Genomic DNA, 18,728 nt, shown 5'->3' with positions numbered 1-18,728 from the left:
CACTGGGGAAGAGTTTAAGTTGCTCCCCTTGCAGGAATTTTGGGTTTTTTTTTTCAAGGAGTGAGTATGTTGGAGAATTTTTCCCAAACAGAAGCGTCTGTTAGAGGGAGTATTAGAACAAACCATTGAGAAGGATGATATAGATGGTAGGAGGTAATACTTGTTGAAGAATTTGAAAGGAACAACTTAAAATGTGAAATTACTTATACATTGCCTGAGCCTGCTTTGATGCTCCAGGAATAGAAGGTGACAAATGAGATGCCAGGTTTTCAAAGTCTCTAGTGAGATTGAGAACTCCAGGGTATTAATTTTTGTTTACACGAATTTTGTTTAGCCAGGGATTAATGAATGGAATTAATGAACACAGGTTAAAATGTGATACATAGACAAAGACTAGGCCTGACTTCTGTGGAGGAGGAGTTGTGCATTGTGAGTCTTTTGGAGTTCTGTAAAGGCACTACTGTGCTGTGGTGGGAGTCTGATTGATATATACAGGGCCAATTCAAAAGTGATATCAGATTGCTCTGGGTTGTATAGTCATAGTCAGTTTGCTCGATGAAAGGAAGTTGCCAGTTGTTGGCCTTGAGAATCTGCCTAGGGTCTATGTGGTTCAGTGGTTGGAGGGGAAGGGTAGGTGGTTATGTGACAGGTTTGCTGATTGTGATAGCTCATTTGGCACATGAAAATCGCAAAGGCTGAACCACAAAGCCTGTAGAAGAATTTTATATGGAGAGTCCAGATGTAAGCTTGCAAACAAAATTCAGTACAGACCAATATAAGTTTAATGCACACATAAGGGAGTACGACTTTATGTACACAAGGATGAAGTTTGAACTGACTTGAAAATACCATACAACACAGATAATCCTAAAAAAAAAATAAGTCCTGTGCCCAGAGACAGGTAAGGAGAGGGCAGGTTAGGAACTACTATCAAGGAGTAAAAAATTATATAGGAAACACTGTTATGCCACTATAAATCCACATTGCTTCCCTCTCCAGAATAGTGTTAACAAATTTTCTTCTTTCATCTCAAAAAGGATCTAGTGAAAGTTGATGAGAAGGGCATCAAAGACAGTCAAGGATATGAAAGAGCTTTCATGAATGAGAAATAGCTTGGAAAAGAAGTGATGGAAGAGAATGTGGGGGTGTTTAAAACCATTAGTGTCTTGAAGAAAGCAAATAGGTGACAGTACAGATAAGATAAATACAACCCAAATAAAACAATTGGGAGGCAGCTTCAAAACAGCGGGAGTGTTTGTCCTGCATCATATAAATTCTGCTGCTTTTGGCCGCTGCATATATGTCAGGAATTTACGTGGGTTCACAAGTGATTAGGCGGCCTGTGGGAGAGAAACTTGCTGTGCAACTTAGCAGTCAAAACAGTTCAGTATCAAGTTTGGGCACTGACTGTCCACAAAGAATTACTGCAGATTCTGATCAAAAATTATTGCTGAAAGCTGCAAATAGAAACCTTCGCTAAGAAGCATAAGCTACGGTCCATTTGCAGATAACAGAGAAGCAAGCCATGTGTTGCCTGTTGTTACGTGAGCCTGGTGACATAAGATCTTATGAAACTTCCAGCAAAATACTGTTTCTGTGATGATCCTGTTTAATCTGTGCTTGTTACCCTTCAACTTGTTAGCCTGACACAAGTTACTGTCAGGTTAACTGCATCCTGAATGCATTTAACATTGAATAGGAGTGGTGCTCCCAACAAAATTCTTCTGATGTTTGCAGGATTAAATCCTCAATTTTCACTTTGTGGCTCTTATATTTAAAGTCACAGTCCATTTGTAGGTAAAGAAATAAAAGTGATCATGTATTACTTATCTCTGTGACTGCTTTGTAAAGAATTGCCTTTTGAAATTCTATTCATCAAAGGCCTACAGTGAATGTGATACTGAGGGCGTAAACCAAAAGGTAGTGTTTACAGAAGTTTTATTATAGCTTGTGATGCCATAAACTCTGATTAGTGTAAAACACTTTCAGGTTTGTCCTTTGAGATCACAAGTGCAAAAGGAATAAGCAAACAGAAAAGATTCTAGATATGGTGAATGAAATGAAAAGATTTTTTGTGCTGCATATTCCTATGTATTAATAACATTGTGGAAAAAATCAGTATAATTAAATAATTTCCCTTTTTTTCCAGAAGTATTGGTGGAACTATATAAAACTTATTCCTTGTATTGACCATGTGTGAACTCTTGTGTTAAGCTTAAACTAGATTAAAATAGACAGTAAGAAAAACTATAATCAGCAACTAGCAGTAATGGTTAGTGGAAATGAATGCATGTTAACAGTTATGAGCTTAGTATGTGTATGCATGTATATATATACACACAGATTTACATGTGTATAGAAATATTTTGCATATAGCAGAAATAATATAGAGCACACGTCTTATTGATAGACTGCAGAACAGTTTTGAAATATGCTCTTCCAGTTAATGATTGATATGTTTTAAATTTGTTGGAGGTTGATGAAAAATTACAGGTTGTTGTTTGGTTGGTTGGTTTTGGTTTGTGTGTTGTGGGTTGGTTTTTTTTGTATGAGCTAGGGAGAAAAGGAAAAGTGGTAAGCAGTAAAGTCATGTTTGGGTTTTTAATGTGTAATATACTAGAAGCCAAGCTTTCTGTGTATTGGAACTCTTCTGACCCTTTTATTTGCCTGGGGACAGGTTGCAACAAATGTGCAGCAGTTTTTAGTACAAGGCAGATGTTTTATCTTGTTGCAGCTTGGACACAGGCATCCAGGTGCAAATCCACCTTCATGTGGTGTGTTGTTTCACTTAAGGTGCAGAATTAAATCCAAACTAAATTATTTTAACATTCAGCTGTTGCTATATAGGTTGCTGTCTTTCAAGATGAGCTTGGAAATGAGCATTTCCATATTCTTGGCCTTTTAAAGAGTAGAGTAGGTCATGTTTTGATAGTTTTCTAGCTAACAGGATTGTTTTAAAGCTCTCAGTGTATCTGGTGTTAGGAATAGAGTTAAGGTGTGGCAAAAGCAAATGTATTTAAATTTGTCCTTTAGTTTGAACTGCATGTGACAGTGAATATTGTATAACCTTTTGCTGTAAAATTCTTTTAATTACTTTTAAGACTTACACACTTGACATGGATATAGCACAAAAGAAGGAAAGGTTGCTTACAGGTTTTGTTTTTAAAAGTCTGAAAGGTGATTCTGTTTTTTGATGTGTATGCAGGAATATATGTGACTTGAAGGGCAAAAAGGCAGAGTCTGTATTGTAATATTCCTATTGATATTGGGCATTGCTTGAGAGCATTACAGGCAACTCTCTCACAACTTTTATCTAGGCAAGGCAATGCCTTAATTGGCTTTTGTGCATTTGGTTCACTGGCTGTTCTTTTGATGTTCTTTGTTGAATTGTGTAAATGTACTTTATATGCAACTGAGAAATTAATCCAGTGGAAAGTACTGAACTACTGAATTTAGTTGGACATGGCATGTAAATTTGTAAAGTCAAACACCCTCCACCTTCATAAACATTCAGAAATTGTGACAACAACTTAAAGTTAAACTGAAATAAAAATAATTCCACAGTAGAAAAAAAATAGGTGGGATAGAAGATTAATGCTTTTAAATTACTGAAAGCTGTCCAGCAGGATTAGAAATCACAACAGTGTTATATAACAAAGATGAAAGCAAAACCTGAGGATAAAATTGAAACCAAGTATAAACAAAAGTGAAACTGACTCCATTGGTTTTCATTTCCCAGTTGGTAAAAATGAAAGAATAAACACAGAGCAAAGAAGTATGAGACCTGTACTCGAAACATTATTTCAGTTTTATTTAACAGTAAATTAAGCTTCTACATGGCACAGTAGCGAGCAGGAGTTGCTTCTCTCCATGGTTTATCTAAGTACCACTTTTCTGACTTAATGGATGGGGAAGTGGCCTTGCAGTATGGGAAGTGACATCTTCAGTCAGAGAAGTAATGTTTTGAAATGCTGTGACAAACGTGTGCAGGAAGTACAATGGAGATGATGACATTAGTATGTTGGGAGGCATTTAGCTGGTAGGTGCACTGAAATTGTGTTCATGCTGAGATTCAAGTTGTTAGTATGGTCAAGGCTAAAAATATTTGGTGAGCTTTTTTTGCTCTCCACCTTTGCAATTGTCCATTCAGATCTGAGTCAGATCAACAGTAACTAGAAGATGTTATCAAATATTAACTTCATTGATGACATGAAGTGACTGAATGATTTCACTCCATTCTCACAGGTCAGTCAACACTTAGAAGGTCCTTTTTGACCTTGAGAACTAGCTGGTGAATTAATCAAAAGATGGGTAGCTGTGGAGTCTTGAATGGATATCTGTCTTATGTAGAGACACCTGCTTCTAGGCTGTGTTGACAAAAAAGTTACATGTTGAGAAGCTTGGACAATTGCTGCTCCGCTGAAGCTGAGGTCTTATTCTCACACACTGCATTCAAGCACTATAAAAACTAAATTCCTTGGATGCCAAAAATGTTGTGGAGATTTGAGAAGAGTAGTTTGTTTAGTTTTAATAGTATTTATCTGGCTTAGATGAGAAATGAAGGTGGGTTTGGTGGTTTTACTCTAGCTCAGTAGTTTCTTTAGGAAACTTCCAAGATAGAAATACCTGCTGCAGATCAGAAATCGAGGCTATCTCATTGCTGTTGGTCTGTAGTCAATACAGAAACTTTTAGGAGTGCATTTTGTATCTGTTCCTATTAACTATTTATAACTCAATGTGAGAATGACTTAAGATGTTAAAATGGCTTAAGACATTCTGTATGTCCTGTAGCACTGTCATCAATGTCGTACATTTCAACAAGCATTAGTATTAAGCATTTAACACTTCTCACTGTTTAAGTACAAAACTCTTCAATGTATGTGTAAAAGAAAAACGTTTCTCTGACGTTCTCCAGTGTCAAGCATACCTCTGTTATAAGTAATTCAATTTCTTTTTTGTGCCCAACACATCTGCTCCTTTCATGGTGCTATTTTTGTAACTGTAAATAAGTGCATGTGACAGACATGTTTCCAGCTCACACTGTGGATGATTCAGAGGATCCCAGCCCCCAGGTCTGTGCCTGCTGTGGTTTGTAAAGAAACTATCTAAGCAGGAGAGTGTTTTTTATTAATCTGAAATAGTGTATACTTTGATGCTTTCTCTTGGAAGTAAAGGACAACTGCTTTCTTGAAAGCGCTGGTTTTGGTGCTTGCTGTGAGGTTAAGCAGGGGCGGTTTATATCTTTTGCTCTCAGTTCTGGGTGCTACGCTAGAGATTAGAAGTTCGGGTAGCAAAAGTGTAGGTGTGGATTAGCTATTAACTTTGGTGGTGGAAACTGGCCTTGCCCAGACAATAAAATGAAAGCTTTAAGCAAATATTAAATCGCACTTTAGTGTAGTGTGCAAATAGTTTTTGCTGCGTGTTGCAGAACAGTATGTTATGCAAACAAAGGTAGCTGTGAGAAACAAACCCAATCCAAGCAAGGTGGATTACATCAGGTGCAGGTCATGGCCAGTGAATATGAAAAGTCTTCCTTGAACACATTTCTCAGTGTTAGCTATCTGGAATAATTTTTCTGCCTTTCTGAGTGCCTCGAGATGTCAGTGTCTTCTCTGCGGTCCTGCCTGAACCTCAGAAGCTGAGAGTGTGGGAACATTCTGATTAAGGACTTTGGTTTACGATGCTGCTTTCCTTGTATGTAGCATCCTATAAAGCACTGACACTCTACTTAGAAAGAAGAATGAATACTAGGCAAGACATGGAGATGAAGTCTGCTTCATGCTTAAAAAAAGTACTTTTACAATTTAAGATCCTGCTCTTGCAGATACTCACATGTGATTTTTTTTCCACCACTTTCAGAGGGACACATGTGCTTGTTACAATTTTTAGAGATATCTCCTGTAGATGCAGTCACAGAACATGTAAGAGTGCTTTAGTCTAACATGAGAGACTTCAAAATGCTGTAGAATTGTATCAGTATGATAAAAGTAGTGATTCTTGATAATCGTGGAAGCCTTAATAGCCTTCCAGTTTTCACCAGGCTGGAAAATTCTTTATGAATCAGGTGTCAAATACCGAGTTCTCCTGGCAGCTTTCAGGATTTGTCTTGTGTGGATACTGAGGGAAACAGCTAATCGGCAGCAGCTATTATGTGCGAGTGTTTGGGAGTGGATTTCTGTGAGAGCACTTAATTCTGGAATAGCATTGCTTTATTGGGGGAAAACTGCTCCCCATTGCAGGGAGTTAATTATGCCTTGACAACCATGCCAGCAATTTTCTTGCTGTGAACAAGCCCTTCCCAAACTTGTCTTGGTGAAATCCATCTCTACTACTGAAACTCACCACCTCTCTTCTAGGCAGCTTTTTGAGGAAAAATAGTTGGACATTCCAAATACTGAAGACAGATCTTGTTCAGTCATCAGATGTACCACAGGGGAAATAAATAATAGTAACAGTTATGGCGGCTTTGAGACTCCCAGTGGAGGTGGAGAGTTTTCTGTAGTCTTGTGCTGTTGACCATCACTTGCATAGATGCATTGTCATCCTGATGCCACCAGAATCTGGCATCTCTGTCTTCACTCCAGACTACACCTGTGAAACAAAAGAAACCCTGAGGAAACAAGGCCTTCCTTTGAAGGTGAAAGTAAAGCAATCATATATTTTATTGCCACCAGACTGTCAGACGTTGATGTTTGTGCAGATCATTGTGGCAAAGATACTTTAACAATGTATTTGTTAGAAGTCTGGGCCAAGCTCCCAGCTGATATAAGTCACTGAGATGCTAGACAAGTGAATGAGCTCAGCCACGGACATTGTGTTCAAGTGTCCTGATAACATTCAATGCAGAAACCAGCACAAAGGACGTTTTACTGTAGTCATTGAGAGTTTGAAGTGTTATTTCATTAAGGCTAAGTCCAGAAGCAAAACCCTCACCTTTTGGTTCTGTTACATTAGAGTAAAATGGCTTTAGTTCAGTGCATTTCTAGTTTGCAAATCCAAGGACTACCCTTAATGATGCCTGAGATCACCAAAAAATAATAGCTGTGTCTTTGCTGCTGACGGAGAATAAGCTTTGCATAGAAACCAAAGGAAAGAGTCTGTTTTGATGTGTAATGTCTGAATCCCAGCCAGGACTTGTTAACACCCTTTGGGTGGAACAGAAATGCTATAGGGCTGATGAAACACGCTATACACAGTTTAAGCTTCCATTGTACCTTTTCCTGGACATGTTTATCGTGCAGCCTGCAATGCTGATTTCAGTATGTTTGAGGTATTTGCTGCCCTTGTTTTCTTTGGTTGTGGTTGTTTGGGGGTTTTTTGGGGGTTGGGGTTTTGTTTTGGGGTGGTTTTTCCAGGGAATATTTGGTTGATTGGTGTTTTTTACCCACTGTCCCTTGAGGGCACAAAGGCTTTTCTTCCTTCTACTTTCATATATCTTTCTTCGATACAGCAGCATGACAAGAGGCCATGCAGAATGCTTCCCACTACTTTGCACCTTCCTACAGCCCAAGGTGGGCACAACCTGGCCCCTATGAAGCAGGGGCTTAGGAAGCTGCCAGCTTGACTTTTCAGTGCAGCAGCCTGTGTTCCCAGGTGTTTCACCACCCCACAGAGCTTTCCCTTTACCAGACTTGGTCCTTTTGTAGCCCTGCCATGTTTGGTTTTGGAACCTAGGAAAGCAGGTGAAGTATTGCCCATTGGTTGGCTGTGCAGGTTCTTCCTTGTGTCTTGCACCAGTTCTGCCCAGGATCTGCACCCTCCCAACCTGCCTGCTATTCAGTTCTTAGCTTTCCAGCATGTGTTGATGGAGCTTTCTCCTTCTTGTAGACACTTGAGGAAATAAGATACCACCTTTCATATTCACAGTGAATTATTTTTCTTGGTGATGGATAGGAAGGATATAGTGTGCTCGTGATACCTTTGCTGCTGTCACCAAAGTGTGAAGAAAGAGCAGGAAAAATGTTGCCATTACTACAGCATAGATGAAGCATTCCAGCCAACACAAGAGCTGGTCTGTGGCACTGTGGCCATGGGATGTGCTTTAAGGGAACCTAAGGCAAGAGATGCTTGTCGATAAGCATTTCTGCTAGCAAAGCTGTGCATCATTCAGCAGGACATCACTGACAGAGTATTCTTAGGAAAAAAGAGAGGCACCATTACATGCAATTTTGTTGTCTGACTATCCATCAATTCAGCAGGTCTCGTTATGTTCTGTATGTTTATTTGCTCTGTATCTGTTTTCAGTGCCAGGAGCTTCAGGATTTTATTTTGAACTCTTAACCCTTGTACCTCTGAGAACAGAAGTGCACACTTTCCCTTGTTTGCTCATCCTACTTTAGTTACATGCTTTACTGTTGGTTCAAAAAAAAAGATATTTGCATAGTTTGGGGTTAGCAGGAAGAAGACATATTAATCTACTCCTGCAGCATTAGTGGGGAGATTGTCCTCATGGCAGATAGAAAGTGTACTGGGTAAGGGTCTGTCTCCCCATGGGCTACAAGCAGGGAGCTTTCAGGCGACTGAAACTGGAGCAAGTCTGTAAATGCAGTTCAGTTGTCTGTGTTTTCAGTGTCGATCTCACATTTCCAAAGTATTTCTGAGCAGGGTAAGGCAACAGTTTTCCCTACCCAGAAGAAGTCTCTGTGCCTGACAGGTTTTGCTTCCAAGCAGGGCTTTGCTTAGAGTACATAGGGTTAGACATGTATTTACCTTTGATAGGGGCACTCATAGTGGAATTGCTGAAAAAGGTAATCCTATATGCAAAATCCTATTCAAAGGCAGAGTCTGAGCTGTGACCAAGGGACTTTTGCTCCAAGTACTGTTCCTTAAAATAAGATCATGTTTCCTTGTATCCTGGAACAGTACTGGCGTAGAGACAAATACAGAACCCACTTCTCTGAATCCTAAAATTAGCCTATGGTCTCATTTCAGTGTATCTGTTTGGTTACACAGAGTGATTGATGCTGTTCTGAACTGCAGCAGCATTAACAAACAAAGGGAATGCTGTCAAAGTTTATCAGCAAAGTGCAAGATAACTTTTTGAAAACAAAAAAATACTGTCAGTTCTGTATTTACAGAAAAAAGAGAAGTGGATACCATGCAGTGTTCTGAACATGTCCTCGAGGGAGCATATATTTTTTCACAGCTCTGGAGAAAGGCTGTAACCTCTTCACAAATCCACCTCCAAGTATCTTATCCCACCTTACCTTCTCACAACCATTGATAATGTTTCCATATACTGGCGTATATCTTTTAACCTGGGTATTTTGTGAAGGGGAGAGAAGAATTGCTTTTTTCAGATTCTTTTTTTCCTCCACAGAAAGAAACTTTTCAAAAATACCCCCAGACATAGAGTAGCCTGTCTTTTGGGGATCACCTTTGTGCCTTTTCAGTTACACAGATGCTGTTGGAGCAAAACTGAAGGGACAAGAACATCTCGTACTACTCGGATTTAATGCCTGCCATGCCATTGCTTTCACTTTCTGTCTACTGCTGTAATTCTAGTGAAGAGCTTCTCATTCTCAAAGGTTACGCTTTCTGTATGGCAGTAGTGTTATCTCATCAGGGTGAAAAACAAAAGTTAGACCGACTAGAATGCTTTAGCAGAGAGTAGGGAGTGCTACAAGCTCTTCATTGATATTACAGATTAAAAGTATTTATATGTGTATATAGATTGCAGCTATCCCATCTTTTCTAATGTCTCTTTAAAGATTATTAGCTCTTGAAAATAACTGTTTTTTCTAATATCTCTTGAAAAATTGATGAGTGCTCTGAGTTCTTTTCTTAAGAGTCACCTGTAAAGAATCTTAGGTGAATGCATCTTGCAGAGAAGTATAGAACTGAAATTCAGTATGATTTATTGTGTCTTAAGGAGGCTGTGGTGACAACTACCTGCTCAATGCTCTCCATGTTATTGCTCCTAAAAATGTTGTTAGACCTGTGCTTCCCTCTCATATGCTGTTATGACTCTCCTTTCACCTGTATCTATCTTGGGAAACTGGCTTGCATTGTTATCTCCAGGCTGCAGGTGTAATTTCCTTGTAAAATGCTCCTTTTCAGGTGTAATGTGTGGTAGTAGGAGGAGTGTTCTTGACTGGCCTCTTCCTGGTCTGTGTGTTCCTAATTGGGTTATACTGGCCCTGTGTGATGGAGGATATTAATGATGTGAGATAGGATTTTTTTCAAAATCAGTATTGTTTATCAATTTTGATATTCAGTAGTCTCACCACCCACCCAGTAATTTTTAATTATAATAACTTCTCTACAATGGTCATGAAAACATTACACACATGAGAACAGAGTCTAGAGCATTTGAGAAATAACTAGCAATAATACAAGCATTAAACCATTGGAAATGGAAAGAGGTTCTTGTGGTTAATTATACTGCTTGCCCACTAGATGGACTCAGGAAGCTCCTTTCTGCTTATGGCAGGAGGGACTTGAATTCAGTTACAATTTATGGAGTTTTGCTAAAGAGCCTTTGAGTATTTACTCACAAATATTAATCTCCAGATTCCTGCAACTAACTACAATTTCCAGAGAGTACCCAAACACCTGCAGGGAGTTCTGCCGGTGTCTTCTTAGCCACTGAGGCTTCTGATCTTCCCCAGCTTTAAATGTGGGTGCTGGGAGAGAAGCAGACAATTTCTAACCTGATCCTGGTTCCTTTTGGCTCCAAACTTGCATGGAGCCTTGCAGGCGTAGGCAGGATGTCTTGCAGATGTGCAGACTTAGCACAATGTCGTGCTGGTTAAGTAAGCCTATCACACAAAGGCACCTAAGGCCTGTTCCTGGTAAACTTAAGGCACAGCAAGTTTCCAGGTAGACAAACCCAGAGCAGGTTTCCAGGTAGACAACCCAGGGCTTGTTATTATGCAGCAGGGCTAGCTTATATCTTAGCAGACATAATGCTGCAGAGTGTGGCAGGATGCAACAGCAGTGAGGCAGAACTGCTTCTGGCAGTGCTCTGCCACAAGCAAAGAACACATTAAAGCAAAAGCCATGGCAGCAGCACTAAGGCAAAAGCCTGTTGTCTTTAGCTGCTCATTTCTTTTTATCAATACAGCCTAAGTATGATGGCTCTTTGGCCACAGATCAGCCAATCAGATTGGCAATTTGCCAAGTTTAAGCATATTAGGTTACTTTTACCTTTTTAGGATAGAACACAAATGTATAACACCTATGGGTACTATGTAAACAACCTTGGAAAGGGCACGGAGGAGACTGGAAGACACCAGGGCCTTTTGTCCTACTTTCTCATGGTGCTTTCCCCATCAGCAGAAGGAGAGAGGGCAAAAAATATGTTTGGGCAAGCCAGGACATGTTTAGGCCTAATCTGGCCTATTTTGGCTTTCCACAACACCCTGGCTTCAGTAGATCATATACTGGCTGCCCTTTGCAGCTTTTTTCCTCCAAGACAAATCTGCAGGAATAGGACAGTTTATAGCTTGTCAGGGGTAGCCTCCACCATGTTTTTTCAGTACCTAGGTGCAAAAAAAAAAAGAGGCTGAACTGTAGGACTAGAATGAATAGTGCAGTAAATAAGGCTTAGAAAACCCATCAAAATAATCCCTCCATCAGCTGACATCAGCACATCTGTGGCCCATGCTTCCAGTGGCCTCCCCTTCCAAAGAAGTGCTGTTGTGTGCGAGTTAACGTCTCACAAGCTCAGCACTTGTTTGGGAGTAATTTTATTGATGTCTTAATGTTGTTTATTGGCACCATCAAAAACAGAATGACTCCTGCCTGCAGAATGACTCCTGCCTACAGAACCCTTTAAGAAGGCAGCAGATGATAAAAATGGAGTGAGAAAAAGGAAATTATATTCACAGTGCTACCAACCTTCATACATTTGTAGGAGGCATGGTTAAAAATTGTGGTTCTTGAAGATTGAGTAGCTTGTTAAGAACGGCAACTGTTCATAAAATGAATTCCCAGCAGGTAGTCCTACTTCAATGTCTAAATGAGCTCCTCTTTTCTTTTAGGGCAGGAAAATGCTTTCTTAAGTCCCATCTGCATTAGCAGTTGACTGTGTTTCTTGGTCATTATTCTTCTCTTCCCCCACCATGTGACAACAATAAACCACAAGAAAAAACAAACAGGAATTATTATGAACATAGTACCAGAAAGTTTGGCTCCAACACGAACCTGGAGTGTTGTTTTCCTGAGCTTACCGCAAAGAGATGCAAGAGGTCAGTACTGTCCCAGGTTTGAAGCTGTGGTCTAAAAGCACAGGACCTTCATTAGTGGTTTTGGATTAAAGGATTCCTCTCTGTCCTCCCCAGCTGCTCCTTCCCACTCCCATGATGGAGCACTTCTCCTTTGGTTATGCTCTCCCAAGTGTCTTTGAGAAGGATGAGAGCTGTGATCTGAGTTCAAACAGACAAAAAAAAGCTTTACAGAAAGAGTCATTGCTTGTAAGCCTGCTGAGTACCATGGTTGATCTTCACAAAGCTACCTGTGCAGAGTAGTGTTGGAATGCAACAAAATTTGCATTAAACTAAAGGGTGAGATTGATGGAGTGCCAGGTGCTCCTTTGCCACTGGTGGAACTGCAGATTTCCCCTGCAGCCAAGCAAGCTCTGTTTCTCTCCCCTGGCTGCCTTCTATCCACTGAGTCTCCAACATGGAGGAAGATGGTGTTAAGTGACCCACAACCTGCATTCAGCCTTTTTCCTCCTGGTTAACTCAAGTGTGAAGGTTCAGACTGGCAAAGCTAATCAGACTTTTTAAGAGGCTTGTTTGGGCCAGCTCAGGGGTTCTTGGTGGTGGTGAATTTGGTGGGATCTGGATGCCTTGACAGCTCCGAAAATACCTGTAGAAGTCCACTTGTCCCGATACAAGAAGTACAGAGAACTGCACAGAGCTGCTTCTACACATAAATGTGCAGAGAAAGTGTGGTGTTAACATTAACCAGGAATGTGAGACAGGTGCATAGGTGCTCCCAGATTTACAGTTTACTTCAGATTCTCTATGTTGATGCTTTGCTGTCTTTGAAAGAACTGACTATTTCTGCTTTTTCCTTTCTGCTGTGTAAACACTGGAGAGAAGTTGAAGCAACTTGGCATGCCTGCTGTTTTGTATGGTTCACCTTAGTTTCTGGCTCCCTAGGTTTGTTTTATAATTTATGTACTCTGATAGAGGGTGAAGCTGATGTTAGGTGGTAGCTCCTGAAACTTTACGTGTCTTTGCTGCCCATTTTGGAGAATTTTAAATGTCTTTACAAACTTGTGTGACTCTTAGCAGACAACCTCAGGCAAAAGGTGATTGTCCTGCTGCTTACTGATGAATGGACTCCAGGTTCTCCCACCTGGAGCCATCTGAATAAAGCTCCAAAGTGCATCCATTAGTCCCACTTAGGGAGAGACAGAGACTACTTTTAAGGCACTGGAGAAGATAATGTTTCTTTATAAATACTGCAGAAGGTGATGTTTCTTCCTATATAAATAAATCATATATTTGACATCTCTGGAGGGGAGATGTGGTGCCTTTATTTCTCACAGGCAATTGCTCAGTAGAGTTGACATAGTATTTTCATCACAGGGTTGTTGTTGACATCAGTTGTCAAAAACCCCACTACATTTTAGAGCAATTTTGGTTAGTGCTGTCTTGAGTGACATAGTATTTTCATCACAGGGTTGTTGTTGACATCAGTTGTCAAAAACCCCACTACATTTTAGAGCAATTTTGGTTAGTGCTGTCTTGAGGTAGACAGGTTTTCTTCTGAAGACACCAGGCTTTACTTTTGACATCATGTGCTCTTAGAAGAACGAGGTTGTGTTTTCAGGAGCAGAAGCATGCTGTGCTTGCCCCTCTGTGAAAGACATGCCCCCAGAAGGTGCCTGTCATTTGCTCCAGCTGGACATCATTGCAGGTTATTTTTAGCTGGGTTTGGTTTTACTTTCAGATAAACAGGTCTTGGGAGGCACTCCTCCCTTCTTGCAAGCCAGAGCTCTTTTCTGATTACCTTGGATTCATTTGCCTTGGTGTGGGTGATGGATGTGAAGGTGTGTGCTGGCAGCTGCAAGGTGCTGATCCTGGAGGAGTCCCAGGATGCTGAGAAGAAGAGCACTGCAGCATCTGTGGAGGGGCAGCTGGAGGAGTCCCTGGGGACATGACAGGGAAGAGAAGACTGGCTCAACCATGCTGTTTTGCCCAGGCCCTGCTTCTTTGTAGTAGCAATGTCGACAGCTTTCTTATCTCCTGAAATACATTGTTTCTGCACAAAGACAGCTTCTATTTGCTTGTCTCACGTGGGATTCACTGCTGCTGCCTTCAAGATGACTTTTCTGCCTTCTGACTAATTTGTTCATTCAGATGGGCTTGAAATTTGTCTTAGGGGCTCATTACCCAGAAGATGAGTCTCACTGCTAAATGGGAGCACTCATATGTAGAATTCTGAAGATGATGCACAGTTTCCAGGAATTCTCGAAGTGCTTGAAGATATCTTACAAAGAAATGCATCTTAGATGATCATTGCATCTACTTGTTTCTTCCTTGACAGACAAATGGAAATCTGCTCGTGTTTTCAGTACATTGCCATGTGCATTTTCACCTTCAACCCAACATGTACTAAGGGAAGATCCCCTGTACACGCCCTGTGACCTCATGAGGGTAATTGGCACCAAGTGGAGGGGGCTGCAGCAGCATGGCTGGCTACTTACCACCATTACTAGGGCTGAAAAAATTACACTTGCACCAGTCTTTCCCAGAAAAGAACTACTCTCTTGCACAGAAAGGAGATTTACACAAGGGCTCAACTGATGTCAGATTCTCAGGTTGTCTGTTTCTTTGTGCCTGATGTGAACCTGAAAGGGAGAAGAGCAGTTGCAACCATTTTCTGAGTCATTTGTAGTCAGTGGAAGAGGCTACAGCTGAAGCTGGAGTGATCAGCTCCACGCAGTATTAGAGCAAATACCAGTGTGTTTGCTAAGAGATTAGTGTGAGCATGGCTGCTGGTTAATTCTCTGAACACATCAAAGAACCTTATTGTTGCACTCAAGTTTTAATTCCTTATTAGTTTCAGGAAATACATGTCCTCAGAGCAATGAGAGGAAACTTTGAACGTTTTTCTTCCTCTTGTGCTGGGTGTGGGCTTGGTGCTGCCTAATTGTTAGTCTGTCTGATGCTTGTACTCCCATAGGAAGCAAGAACAAACCCATTTACATTTGTGTCATTGCTGTGTGCTTTCAGATTCGTGACCCATTCATTTTTTTTCCTCTATTCTATTTCTCAAGATCAAAGGTGACAAGAATAGCAGAGAAGTTAAGAATGATGCAGAGAACACAGATGTGAAGAACAAAGAAGAGAAGAAGGAGTTGAGCCCAGTGCAGTGGGGGAGAGGAGAAGAAGCCTAAATGCAAGTACTCAAACAAGGAAATAATGGGTTGCAGGCTGCTTAACAGGAGTTTAATGTGGTGCTTTCATCTTTGTCTAGTGCCAGTTGGCATTTTCAGAGCAGTGCCTGAGACAGGTTAATGTTTTTAAAATTATCTGCCTTGAGTTCAAGACTTTGGACTCTTATGTCAATAATTTACAGCGCTAAACGAGGAAGTGGCATCAGGGTCACGTGTGTGTGAGAGACAAAGAGAGAGAAAAAAACCCAAAAAGGTCAGTGTGACTCTTAAAGGAATAATGTAGCAGTGCAGTTGAGGAGGCTTTAAGGCTCTCACTTCCTAGCTAGGCAGTATCGAAATGTAAAATAGCAGGTGACTGAGCTGATCAGAGAAAGCTGGAGGGAGGGGTTCAAACTACTCAGCCAGAACCAAAGTTGTCTGATAAATAGCTGTCATGTAAAATGTTGTTGGTTTGTTTGGTTCTTTTTTATAACTATGGTCGAGTTTATGGGATAGAAGCAGCAATTCAGAAGTGCTGTCATTAGCATTTTAGCTAGCGCAGTGAATGTTTGAATGTGAATTCTTCTGGTTGTATCTTTTCTCTTGGGGAGAAAAAGGCATTTGCAAATGCAAATATGTGGGCCAAAAAGAGGGCTCTTCAGGAGAGTAACTATTTTTCTTCGTGGCCACCTGTGTCAGCAGACAAGCTTTTGCTAATATGGTGTATCTTCTTCAGGTGAAAAGTTCTCCTAATTCCAGGCTTTATCATCTCAATTACTCTTAGAGGGTGCTTCTGCACAGATCCAAAGTCACTGTTATATTTATAATTGTTCACTGCTTGCAAAGCCTTAGTACATCTGTATTAAGCTGAGGTAGGGGAGCTGCCTGGGAGTTCTGCCTGGAAAATCAGTGATCTTGTCCCTTGTTCCCTGCAGCTTCTTCCCAGGTGGGTGACAATGCCTGTCGAAAGGATGCGGATGCGCCCCTGGCTGGAAGAGCAAATCAACTCTAACAGGATACCAGGGCTGAAATGGCTAAATAAGGTAAGGGGGGTGCATGCACACGTGTATGTGTGTGCTGTAGAGGGACTTTATAGTAGTGCCTGAGGTTTGGATAGGTAAATCAGCTCATTCCTGGTTTTCAAAGGGGTGGCATGGGGAGGAAGGGCAAAGCTGAATGCTTCCTGCTGAACCTGTTCCTCCAGACTTGCCTGCCAGATCCAGGCACCCTGCTTTAGCCTGGTGGATTCGTGACTCCCTTGAAAGCATTTTTAAACTCTTTGTTGTTGGAGCAAGCATTTCTGAAGACTCAGCTAGTACTGTTTTGTTGTTTTTTTTTTCTTAACTCACCAAATAGCATCAAAGGGATGTGAACAAAATGCTTTCCTGAGGTGGAAGGCTATATTCTGTGTTAGACTTCAGGTTGAAGCAGTGATCTCCAAATTCAAACTTGTGTGAATTCTCTGAAACTTCTCAATCTGGGACAAAAACATGGTTACTTTCCTTGTCATATCTTAATATTCCTAGTGCTGAGCTGTCACTGGGAGCTCTACACACAGCTGTGGGCTTCAAAATGGCCATCCCCAATTTGAAAGATTTTTGATAGGCTCAATAAAACCAAGGAGCGTAATTGAGACTTTGAGCAGCAATAAATCCTAGAAATACTGTCCTGCATCCTGCAGAATGCACAAAGTAATTCACCACGCTGAAAAGCATGAAGCAGTTTTGGCTACAGAGACTATTTTATTATCAAAATGGGTAGATATGCACCACATTGGGTGCAGAAATGCAGGAGCTGCCACTCTGATGGAAGACACTAATTGAATTAATCTGATGTTCTTCTTAGAGTAGTAGCTGTGGTGCTTGAGTGTTCATTTCTAGAGTTGAAGACTGGCAGTTAGATCATTTGTCTTTTTTTTTCAGCATTCAAAGCTGTAAATACTCATGAGTGTAAAATTATCAGGAGCTCTTTAAATTTCTAATATAAATGTTGTTTATCAGGAACTTCCTGCATCAGTGAGTCTCACATGCTGTGACAGGGTAAATAAATACTGCTTTATCTGTTCCCTAGTTAGCTGCCCTGTGAATTTGAGTAGGTCCTTTTTCTTGCACAATGGTGTCACAGCCGAAGCGGAAGAGGAGACCATTTTTTTACTGCTGACTTTGTAATTTGAGTCCCATGTTCAGATTCTTCTCCTTGTATATCTCTACTTGAGTGCCAGGTCTTTCCGGCTGGCAGTCTGTCTTGGCTGTCCTTTACTGGGCATTCCTGCCCAATCCTGAAGTAATTTCCCTGCATTTAGTAGGGCACACTGTTTCAGATTTAAGCAAAATACAGTACTGTCATCTGTAGATTATGTTCACGTAACCTTCTTCAGTACACCTCAGGGAGGTACTTGCATCTGCAGTGTGAAGACAATATCACTGTACTAACAGCTTCATTCTTCTTCTAAGTTCAGCTCAGCAGCCCATAAAGGCAGCTTGGAAGGCATATCATGCTGGTGAATGTTCACAGCCCTCGGATTGTGTCCTTAACAGCGGTTTCTGCCTTGTGCGTCTGGCATGCAAGAGATGGTGGCAGACTTTATGCTTAGTTTGCATATTCTATATTGGCCAAGGCTTGTCTCATAAATGTTTTGATTTTTTTTTTCCTGAAACAAAGCTGTGGCTCCTACCAGAAAGAAGATACCAGGCTATGTGGCCTGCCCTAAAGTTTATTAAGCTCTGATTTGACATGGTTCTGAGTTGCCTCTGTTGTGCTCAACAAGCTAATTGCACTTTGCAGCATTTTTGTTTAAAAATGTTTAAATATTTATTTCAAAAGTGAGTCATTAAACAAAAAATATTTCTATTTTTTACTGTAAATCCTGAGCATAAACAAAGCTATCCATGGATAGAATCAATGATAGTGTCATGTGTATTGCAGCCCTTTCTGTACCCACACTCAACTCTGGAGGCTGTAGGATTTAGGGATTTGTGTATTTCAATCAGAGTCTGACAAAGAAAAGGCAGTTCATAGTACAGAAAAAAAAGTGGGTTAAATGAGCAAGAGAACAACAATATTTAAAGCCTAAAGAAATTATTACCATTCTAGGTTTGTCACTGGCATTCTCTTCTTGGGGAATTTCTCCATCTGAGAAAAGAGTTAAACTTCTCATTTAAAAATGACAGAGCAGGCACAGCTAACATCTAATTCCTTCCCCTACTGTCAGTTGATCACATTATACCTCCTCCTTTGTGTTCTCTATCACAGTATTATCAGGGTTGGAAGAGACCTCACAGATCATCAAGTCCAACCCTTTACCACAGAGCTCAAGGCTAGACCATGGCACCAAGTGCCACGTCCAGTCCTGCCTTGAACAGCCCCAGGGACGGCGACTCCACCACCTCCCCAG

General features: G+C 40.8%; 1 protein-coding gene across 5 annotated transcripts in view; it reads left to right on the top strand.

Moving 5' to 3' along the window:
* Nucleotides 1–18,728, top strand: part of IRF2 (interferon regulatory factor 2) — a 42,502-nt gene that overhangs the window by 2,616 nt on the left and 21,158 nt on the right. For 4 of the 5 annotated variants that reach the window (XM_064148968.1, XM_064148971.1, XM_064148972.1 and 1 more), the window contains exons 2-3: nt 15,236–15,357; nt 16,270–16,377. In XM_064148968.1, coding sequence (XP_064005038.1) covers nt 16,291–16,377 — 87 coding nt within the window. In that variant the 5' untranslated portion in view covers nt 15,236–15,357; nt 16,270–16,290. Of the gene's footprint in view, nt 1–11,984; nt 12,192–15,235; nt 15,358–16,269; nt 16,378–18,728 lie in introns of all 5 variants that reach the window. The other variant, XM_064148970.1, reaches the window with a different exon arrangement.

The sequence above is a fragment of the Pogoniulus pusillus genome, chromosome 9 (assembly GCF_015220805.1).
Source record: "Pogoniulus pusillus isolate bPogPus1 chromosome 9, bPogPus1.pri, whole genome shotgun sequence".
NCBI classification, from domain to species: domain Eukaryota; kingdom Metazoa; phylum Chordata; class Aves; order Piciformes; family Lybiidae; genus Pogoniulus; species Pogoniulus pusillus.
The sequence above is the reverse complement of the archived record's forward strand: the minus strand, read 5'-3'. Positions and strand labels throughout refer to the sequence as shown.